Source organism: Eleutherodactylus coqui, chromosome 2 (assembly GCF_035609145.1).
Source record: "Eleutherodactylus coqui strain aEleCoq1 chromosome 2, aEleCoq1.hap1, whole genome shotgun sequence".
Classification (NCBI taxonomy): Eukaryota; Metazoa; Chordata; class Amphibia; order Anura; family Eleutherodactylidae; genus Eleutherodactylus; species Eleutherodactylus coqui.
The window spans coordinates 332,209,231-332,220,252 of NC_089838.1; the positions used below are offsets into that span (position 1 = coordinate 332,209,231).

At 45.8% G+C, this 11,022-nt stretch overlaps 1 protein-coding gene across 1 annotated transcript; it reads left to right on the forward strand.

Annotated features, from left to right (window-relative positions):
* The first annotated feature begins 1,105 nt into the window (after positions 1 to 1,105).
* On the forward strand, positions 1,106 to 10,788 carry LOC136610338 (olfactory receptor 1500-like). The gene is made up of 2 exons (XM_066589570.1): positions 1,106 to 1,120; positions 9,792 to 10,788. The coding sequence occupies exon 2, from the start codon at positions 9,817 to 9,819 to the stop codon at positions 10,786 to 10,788; it is 972 nt and encodes a 323-aa protein (XP_066445667.1). The 5' UTR covers positions 1,106 to 1,120; positions 9,792 to 9,816.
* The last annotated feature ends 234 nt before the right edge of the window (positions 10,789 to 11,022 follow it).

The following is an 11,022-nucleotide window of genomic DNA, read 5'->3' on the forward strand; positions in this document are numbered from 1 at the left end:
AGAAGCAGCAGCTGGTCACATGCCACTCAATGTGCACTTGACCACTAAGGCACTAGCCGGGTGATTCTTAAGCCTGTGACTGGCTGAGTGGTCCCGCGCACAATGTACATCACATGATCATCCAGCACTTTCTCTGGGTTCAGTTCAGTGAGCTCCAAGGTATTTGGGGTTGGACAGCAGCCGGGATAGGGGAGTATTCAATTTGGATTACTTTTAAGCCCTTTTAACCTTTTTGTTAAATCCTGGAAAACCCCCATAAAGGCTTATTCATTTGATTCATTACCCTGAGAGCAGAAATAAGCAATTTCCTTATTTTTTCCTATTACACATTTCACTAGACTTTAAAACAAAACCTTGAATGTTGATTATGTACAACAGATGATGATTATCAGCTTTAGTCTTCCACTTTCTGTAAATTACATGTTAATTTACTTTATGGGTTGGTAAATTTATGGCAAGAACCAAATTTATACAGTTCATAATTTTATACTTTTGCTCAATAAATCATATTTTCTTTTTTTTTTAAATGCATCTTTGTTTTGCTCTGTTCTGGGAGCCAGAGTTTATTTTTCTATTGACAACCATTTGAGAACTGTTTTTAAAGGGTTTTGATTGGTTCCATCTTGAGATAATACTTTTTAAATGTACTTTCTGGGAATGATAAAAGTTAAAATTTTCCACTGTTTTTGTTTTTTTAGGAAAAATGTGAAAGTACTGATTATGCACATCTGTGTTTCTATATTTTTACCATTTTACATTTGATGAATTCTTCAAATTAGATTTTTACTTTAAATAACATTTCTTTTCCATATGATGATGTCACAGTCCCCTTGTCTCTTATATGATATTGAAAAAAATGCAATTACCAAGTACATGGTTCCTCTGTCAGAGAAGATTATCTTCCATGTTACTTAATGTCATGCTGCTCTTATATAATTTATAATAGCTGTTTCTGTCATTTGCAGATATTGCAGATTTACTGTGTATTTACATCAGTGTCATGATCTCAGAGGCAAGTGTTTTTCTAGGGGGACAGGGAGTGGGAGAGGATGGTCGAGTTGTGCCAGGTAGCCAAGGATCATGCAGACAGAATATTAAACTGAATTCTCCAACATTTCTTGTAAGTTATCCATTTTTATACAAGATACTTATCAGTCTTTTTCTACTGTGCTTGCATGTATTTTAGGCAAAAACAAAGAAAAAAAGGAGAGAATAAGGTCTTCTTCACATCGGCTGATTTTGTCCTGTTATACGGCCGTGATAATCATGGCTACATAGTGACAAACTAAAACAATTGCTTACAATTAGTGATGAGCGAGCATACTCATCCGAGCTTAATGCTCATTTGAGTATTAGGGTGCTCGAGATGCTCGTTACTCGAGACGAGCACCACGCGGTATTCCAGTCAATTCCATTTCCTTCCCTGCATGTTTAGCACCATTTTCTGGCCAATAGACATGCAGGGAAGACATTACAACTTCCTCCTTTGAGGTTCCAGCCCTATCCCACCCCCCTGCAGTGAGTGACTGGCGAGATCAAGTGACTGCTGAGTACTTAAAACGGTCCCGCCCGCGGCTTGCCTCAGACACACACTGGGAGAGATCAGGGAGAGTGCTGCTGCTTATTCAGGGATAGTGTTAGTGTAGGATCCTGTCCTCAAGAACCCCAACGGCCCTTCTTAGGGCCACATGTGATCGTGTGCATTACTATTGTGGCTGCTGGTAGCAGTTTTGCCCTTTTTTTTTTTTATATCGGGCTGTGCAGGCCATTACAGCTATAGCATTCTCAGGTTGCAGTCTGTACTACATAGTATAGGGGAAGTGCTGCTGAGATAGGGACAGTGGTAGTGTAGTGTAGGATCCTGTGTACAAGAACCCCAATGGTCCTTCTTAGGGCTACCTCTGATCGAGTGCATTTTACTGGGTGGCTGCTAGGAGTTGTAGTCCATGACTATTGCACAGTTAGGCCTGTGTGCAGCCTTCCGTTTAATTTTTTTCTGGCTGCAGTTCGCATTACAAATTACAATACCACTCTAAGTGAGAAAGTGTACGCAAACCATTCCATAATTATTTACACCAGTCTGTGTCCGCAGTGAATTTGAGATGCACAGCGTACGGGCCACGCAGCCACTTATAGAGTGAAAGTGATATACACATTATACAGCCTGTATTGTTTTACAAAAAAAAAAAATAAGAAGCTCCTTCGTAGGGCTACCTTTGACCGTCTGAATTTTACTGGGTCTCTGTTGGGAGTTTTGGTGCATCAATATTGCACTGCTAGGCCTGTTTGCGGCATTCCTTCCAATTTTTTCTGCCTGGAGTTAGCGTTGCAATTCCGCTCTCAGCGTGAAAGTGTACGTGCATAATTCCTTAGTTATTTACAGAGGTCTGTGTCTGCTCTATCCACAATGCTGAGGGGAAGGGCTAGAGGATGTGGACATGGACGCGGGCGAGGACGCAGAGTTCCAAGTGAAGGTGTGGGCACAGGCTGAGTTCCTGGTCCAGGTGAATCCCAGCCGACTGCTGCGGGATTAGGAAAGAGGCAAGTCTCATATCACAATTTATGGGTCCACGTCGTAGACCTTTTATGCAAACAGAGCAGTGTGAGCAGGTACTGTCGTGGATGGCAGAAAATGTATCCAGCAATGTATTGGGCACCCAGTCTTCCAAGCAGTCCACTGCTGAAACTCTGAATCCTCTGGCTGCTGCTCCTCCTTCCTCACAGCCACCACATGCCATGTAAATGACATCATCTGAGCAGGCAGACTTCCAGGAACTGTTCTCGGGCCCCTGCCATGAGTGGGAAAACCTGGTTCCTCTCTCACCTGAGGAATTTGTTGTGACTGATGCCCAACCTTTGGAAAGTACCTGGGGTCCGGGTGAGGAGGCTGGGGACTTCCGACAAGTGTCTCCAGAGCTTTCAGTGGGTGAGGAGGACGATGATGATGAGACGCAGTTGTCTATCAGTGCGGTAGTAGTAAGGGCAGTCAGTCCAAGGGAGGAGTGCACAGAGGATTCGGAGGAAGAGCAGCTGGATGATGAGGTGACTGACCCCACATGGTTTGCTAAGCCTACTGAGGACAGGTCTTCAGAGGGGGAGGCAAGTGCAGCAGCAGGACAGGTTGGAAGAGGCAGTAGGGTGGCCAGGGGTAGAGGCTGGGCCAGAGCGAATAATCCCCCAACTGTTTCCCAAAGCACCCCCTCGCACCAAGCCACCGTGCAAAGGGCTAGGTGTTTAAAGGAGTGGATGTTTTTCAGTGAGAGCGCGGACGACCGCCAAACAGTGGTGTGCAACCTGTCTCGTACCAAGATCAGCCGGGAAGCCACCACTACCAGCCTCACAACCACCAGCATGTGCAGGCATATGATGGCCAAGGACCCAACAAGGTGGGACGAAGGCTGTTCACCGCCTGTGGGTTACACCACTGCCTCTTCCCCTGTGCCCCAACCTGCAACTCAGATCTAACCCCCCTCTCAGAACACAGGCACAAGCACCTCCCTGCCTGCACCCACACCCTCACCTACGCTGCCCTCGACCCCATCCAGCAATGTCTCTCAGCGCAGCGTTCAGCTGTCGCTAACAGAAGCGTTGGAGCGAAAGCGCAAGTACGCCGCCACGCACCCACACGCTCAAGCTTTAAACGTGAACATTGCCAAATTAATCAGCCTGGAGAGGCTGCCGTACAGGCTTGTGGAAACAGAGGCGTTCAAAAACATGATGGCGGTGGCGGTCCCGCGCTACTCGGTCCCCAGTCGCCACTATTTTTCCCGGTGTACCGTCCCAGCCCTGCACGACCACGTCTCCGGCAACATTATACGGCCTCTCACCAATGTGGTTACTGGGAATGTCCACTTAACAACGGACACGTGGACAAGTAGAGGCGGGCAGGGCCACTATATCTCCCTGACGGCACATTGGGTGAATTTAGTGGAGGCTGGGACCGAGTCAGAGCCTGGGACCGCTCACGTCCTACCCACCCCCAGAATAGCGTGTCATAGCTCAGTGCTGATATCTGCGGCAGTCAATGCCACCTCCACTAAACCCTCCCCCCCTCCTCCTCCTCCTACGCAACCTCTACCTCGTAATTAAGAAGTGTCAGCAGCACGTCGTCAGCAGTCGGTGTGGCGCGGCAGCACAGCGGTGGGCAAGCGTCAGCAGGCCGTGCTAAAACTAATCAGCTTAGGAGAGAAGAGGCACACTGCCCACCTTGTGGCGGCTCTGCAGCTCGGCAACCTCACACACATGCTATGCCTGGGGCACGTCTTTAATTTTGTGGTTCAGCGGTTTCTGAAAGGCTACCCACACTTGTCAGACCTCCTCGGCAAGGTGCGCCGAGTCTGCGCACATTTCTGCAAAGTCCACAACGGACGCTGCCACCCTGCGCACCCTGCAACATCGGTTTAATCTGCCAGTGCACCGACTGCTGTGCGACACGCCCACATGGTGGAACTCTACACTGCACATGTTGGCCAGGCTGTATGAGCAGCGTAGAGCAATAGTGGAATACCAACTCCAACATGGGCGGCGTAGTGGAAGTCAGCCTCCTCAATTCTTTACTGAGGAGTGGGCCTGGATGGCAGATATCTGCCAGGTCCTTAGAGACTTTGAGGAGTCTATCCACATGCTGAGCGGCGATGCTGCAATCATTAGCGTCACCATTCTTCTGCTATGCCTGTTGAGAAGTTCGCTGCAAAGCATAAACGCTGACGCTTTGCGGTCGGAATAGGAGATGGGGGAAGAGAGTATGTCGCTTGATAGTCACAGCACCCTCATATCTATATCTCAGCGCGTTTTGGAGGAGGAGGAGGAGGAGAAGGGGGAAGAGACAGCTAGGCCCACTGCAGTGGGTACCCATGCTGCTTGCCTCTCATCTGTTCAGCGTGTATGGGCTGTGGAGGAGGATCCTGAAAGTAATCTTCCTAGTGAGGACAGCGATGTGTTGTGTACTGGTACCCTGGCACACATGGCTGACTTCATGTTAGGCTGCCTTTCTCGTGACCCTCGCGTTAGACGCATTCTGGCCACTACAGATTACTGGGTGTACACCCTGCTCGACCCACGGTATAAGGAGAACCTTTCCACTCTCATTCCCGAAGAGGAAAGGGGTTTGAGAGTGATGCAATACCACAGGGCTCAGGTGGACAAACTGAAGGTAAACTTCCCATCTGACAGCGCTAGTGGCAGAAGGCGTAGTTCCGAGGGCCAAGTAGCAGGGGAGGCGCGGAGATCAGGCAGCATGTTCAGCGCAGGCAGGGGAACACTCTCCAAGGATTTGGCAGCTTTATGGCTCCCCAGCAAAACTGTGTCACCACTCCCCAGTCAAGACTGAGTCAGAGGGAGCAATGTAAAAAGACGGTGAGGGAGTATGTAGCCGATCCTACGACCGTCCTCCGTGATGCCTCTGTTCCATACACCTACTGGGTGTCAAAGCTGGACATGTGGCACGAACTTGCGCTGTATGCCCTGGAGGTGCTTGCTTGCCCTGCCGCTAGCGTCTTGTCAGAGAGGGTGTTTAGTGTAGCTGGGGGAATCATCACGGACAAGCGTACCTGCCTGTCAACTGCCAGTGCCGACATGCTTACACTCATAAAGATGAACAAAGCCTGGATTTCCCTAGACTTCTCTTCTCCACCAGTGGAGAGCAGCGGAACCTAAAGATTCTTTTCGCTGCAACCACGGATGCAAGCATTCTTCTCTATCACCGGAAAAAAAGGGACATTTATCTTTGTTAATGTGTGTATGATATTAGTCCTCCTCTTGCTCCTCCTTCAGAAACATCATGTCATCACGCTGAAATGCCAATTTTTCTACGGCCCAAAAGGCTGTGCTTACAATTTTTTAAAACAATTTTTCAAAGTTTCAAAAGCATTGATACTCTAACATGAACCAATTTGTTTAACAGGGCTGCCTTCAGGCTCTGTTACAAACTAAGCAACAGCCAGCTGTATCTTTCAATCAATATTTATGGCTTTCACCTGCCCTCTCGGTTGAGCAATGTTTCAGGGGTACATATGTACTCTTGCAACACTAATTTTTCAGGCCCTCATGTATACTCTTATCTAACTAATTTTTCCGGGTCGCCTACACTCATGGTACCCCAATGTTTCAGGGGTTCGCCCATACTCTTTCGACAAAAAAATATTACTAGGGTATGCCTATACTGCTGCTACATAAATGTTACAGGGGTTTGCATATACTTCTGCTACAAAAATGTTACTGGGCTCTGCCTATACTTATGCCACGTTAATGTTGCCTATACTTCAGCTACGGAAATGTTACAGGGGTCTGCCTATACTGCTGCTGCACAAATGTTACAGGGGTCTGCCTATACTGCTGCTACAGAAATGTTACTGGGGTCTGTCTATACTGTTACTACAGAAATGTTACTGGGGTCTGCGTATACTTCTGCTACAGAAATGTCACAGGGGTCTGCCTATACTGCTGTTACATAAATGTTACAGGGGTCTGCCTCTACTTCTGCTACTGAAATGTTACAGGGGTCTGCCTATACTGCTGCTACTGAAATGTTACAGGGGTCTGCCTATACTTCTGCTAATCAAATGTTACTGGGGTCTGTCTATACTGTTACTACAGAAATGTTACTGGGGTCTCCCTAGACTTCTGCAACATAACTGTTACTGGGGTCAGCTTATACTTTAGCTACAGAAATATTACAGGGGTCTGTGTATACTATGGGTGCACTAAGTATTCCCATCGCGGTGTTCTACCTATCTGACCCCCCAAAAAAACACTGACTGACAAGGGCATGGATTGTGGGCCGAAGCCGACATGTATTGTCTCTCACGTTACCAAAACTATCCGGGGCACTGCAATGGGATTTCTTTATGTACCTTCTCTGTGTTTCTGGGACCCACCCATGCTGTGGGTGCACACAGACTTCCCATAGCGGTGTTGTACCTGCCTGGCACTATAAAAAAAAAAAAAACAGACTGACTAGGGCATGGAGTGTGGGCCAAAGCCAACATGTATTTTCTCTCACGTTACCACAGCTATCCGGGGCACTGCAATGGGATTTCTTTATGTACCGTCCTTAGGTTCCTGGGACCCACCCATGTTGTGGGTGCACACAGACTTCCTATAGCGGTGTTGTACCTGCCTGGCACTATAAAAAAAAAAAACAGACTGACTAGGGCATGGAGTGTGGGCCAAAGCCAACATGTATTTTCTCGCACGTTACCACAGCTATCCGGGGAACTACAATGGGATTTCTTTATGTACCTTCTCTGGGTTCCTGGGACCCACCCATGCTGTGGGTGCACACAGACTTCCCATAGCAGTGTTGTACCTGCCTGGCACTTAAAAAAAAAGCAGACTGACTAGGGCATGGAGTGTGGGCCGAAGCCAACGTGCATTTTCTCTCGCGTTACCACAGCTATCCGGGCACTGCATTGGGATTTCTTTATGTACCGTCCTTAGGTTCCTGGGACCCACCCATGCTGTTGGGGCACACAGACTTCCCATAGCTGAGTTGTACCTGCCTGGCACTTTAAAAAAAATCCAGACTGACTAGGGCATGAAGTTTAGGCTGAAGCCAACATGTATTTTCTCCCTCGTTACCATAGCTATCCGGGCACTGCATTGGGACAAACAAGTGGAGCGATACAGTGCTAATGAGACGTTCATAGCTACGCTAGCATCAGAGTCAGCTCTATGCCCGCGATTGCTGAGGGTTTGTGCAGAGGCCTATGTCCTCGGCGCAGTTAAAGTCTGCCGTGTTTGGGCACTCTGATTTCTTTATGTGTACTGTCTTTAAGTTCTTTGGACCCACCCATGCTGTGGGTGCACACAGACTTCCCATAGAGATGTTTTACCTGTTTTCCCCAAAACACTGACAGACTTGGATAGGGTGCAGAGTGCAGATGGTTTTCCCCTTGCGTTGTCGATGAGGTATCCGACACCCAAACAGAATGAGTAGTGTGTGGACACATGGATTCCCCATTGCTATGTCACTCGCAACACCTTGGGCCACACAAGGTGTTTGCTGGGACAGAGGAAGACCCAGGGCCCGCTCACATACTTCCCACACAGAATATTGCTGCATTGTGGAGATGTGTAGAAGTGCTGGGCTGGCCCCTGAGTCCCCTTTATGCCCACGTTTGCAGCTCCTGACGGATGTGGCACAGGATTGGAATGAAGATCGAACGTCAATTTCTCACCAATACTCAACAGCATTGGGGGTTATCACCCCCCCCCTTTACAGAAGGTCGCTACCTGGCCCTGCCAACCCTCTGCAGTGCGCTTTCAGTTCCTCCTCATGGCAGACGCACTTATAAATAGACATGAGGGTGGTGTGGCTATGAAGCGAGCGTGTGGCATGAGGGCAGCTGAAGGCTGCACAGGGACACTTTTGTGTGCGCTGCAGACGCAGGGTCGTGCGGGGGGTTGGGCAGCATGTAACCCAGGAGAAGAGGCAGGGGTGTGTCCCGCAGGCTGTGATTGTGCTTAGTTGGAGGTAGTGTGGTGCTTAGCTAAGGTGTGCCTTACTAATGAGGGTTTGTCCAAAGTAAAAATTGTTAGAGGGGGGGGGGCACACTCTTGCCGCTATTGTGGCTTAATAGTGAGACCTGGGAGCCTGAGATGCAGCCCAGCATGTTGCCCCTTGCCTGACCTATCTGTTTCTGTGGCGTTTCCATCACTTTCATAGGTTTTCCAGATTTTCACAAATGAAAACCTAAGCGGAGCATCGGTTATATACAAAAATGCTCGAGCATCGCGAAAAGTTTGAATCGAGCAACGAGCACCCGAGCATTTTGGTGCTCGCTCACCTCTACTTACAATGATTTACTTTACATTAGCAAAATTCTCATCTGGTAATAGTACAGGCGAGAAAAGATAAGAGTTTTCCTATTTTTCCCGCATGTTGTTAATATCTATTTTCTCAAACTTGCTCGTACTGGCATGGAGTTTGATTATTCTCAGAAGAAAAAAAAACACATAATTATGCGCAACATCGCGAGTGTAGGTGTGCATACGGTCATGTGTTATTGACCTTAAAGAAAGACTAAGCATGATCAGTCCACTTGCAAAGCATAATTGTGTTGTTAGCACATTCATGAGATATCAGAATACAAATACAGGTGAATAGGTATTTTGAAACAAATATTCATAAAATACAGAAAAGAATAGCTCAATATCAGAAATACCAAGGCTGGGAATCTAGCAAAAATATGGATGGATGACCGATTGGAAGATAGACACATCCTTAAGGACAATTATTTGAAACCACTAAAATGCAAGATTCAATATACTCAGCACTTATAGAAAAAATGGAACAATTCATACGCAAAGTCGTATCTTAAAGGTTCATCTACTCTAAAGCATTACTCAAATTTCAGTACTTTTCATTAGCATTTTGTAAGGCAAAAGCAGGAGCTGGTCCAAAATACAGAAGAAATGCAAATAATATATGCATTATACTTTATACGTTCCACTCCTGGTTTCCACTTGCAAAATACTGACTGTGAATATAGCCTCAAAATGGAATGCCGTCAGACATATCAACTCTCACAATTAAAAACAAATTCAGCATGATATAAACTTATGGTATAATAAATATACCATAAGTTATAAAATAAGTGTTCTGAAATCTTTGAGGTTCACACCACTCTAATTCTTGTTTTTTTTTTTTTTTTTCTAATCATCATACAGTATTTACTTTCTTAACCTTCATGCAGGAGAACAATCTGACTGTGGTCACCAATTTATAAAATATACTCTGTGTAGTCTCCGAGGTAGGGCACACTCTAATTCTTGTGTTATCTTTTTTTTAGCGGTGTATTTACTTTCTTAACCCTCATGGAGGAGAACAATCTGACTGCGGTCACGGAGCTTTTCCTTTTAGGATTTCAAGGCAGCCAATATTTTAGGATACATCTATTCTGTCTTCTTCTGGTGATTTACTGTTGGACCATATGTGGGAACCTCCTGATCATCACTCTGGTGTCCACCAGCAAGGACCTCCATACTCCAATGTATTTCTTCATCTCACAACTATCCATCAGTGACATCTTGGTGATATCAGATACTGTCCCCAACTTGCTCCACATCCTACTGAATAATGGGGGGGCCATTACTATTGCTGGTTGTATCACTCAGTTTTATGTTTTGTCTACCTTGGAGATATTTGAATGTTTCATTCTCACAGTGATGTCTTATGACAGATATGTGGCCATTTGTAATCCTCTCCGTTATACTTCTATAATGACAAGTACTTATTGTTTGACATTGGCCATCATTTTTTGGATGTCTGGATCTTCCTTTACTTTAATTTATGTTATAACATTAAAAAATATGACATTTTATGGCCCCCCTATAACTGACCATTTATTCTGTGACATCAATTCATTAATAGAACTTTCCTGTTCTGACACCTTCATTGTTTACTTGGAGACATATATAATAGGCATTCCAACTATCATTATTCCAACCACAATCATTGTGGCATCTTATACTTATATTATTATTACTATTTTAAGGATCCCATCCAGTACAGGTCGACATAAAGCCTTCTCCACCTGTAGCTCTCACCTCATTGTGGTTACCATATTCTACTGGACTATATTCAGTGTTTATGTTGTCCCAACAAAAGGCCTAACGCTCACCATGAGTAAAATCCTATCACTGCTATATACTGTGTTTACCCCTTTAGTCAACCCCATTATATACAGTCTTAGAAACAAGGACATCAAGAAAGCCATACAAGTAGCAGTTTTTAAATATCATTGGGTTTATACCAGTAGAAACTTTAGGGATCCACTTAACAGTTGACATCTACTTCATCTGATAAAGGGTCATTAGAAATTATATAGATGGAAGACTGGGTGAGTAGTGATAAGCTGGTACTAGTTTAATATTTATTAAAAAGATTAAATCATCATAACTAGAGTATACCATCACTGTATGATCTGTGGTGTTCTAATTGGCTAGAACTATGTGTTTGTGGTGACAGAAGCATTGCAGTCTGCGTTTTCTCCTATTTTCTCCCCTTGGCTTTTACTAGAG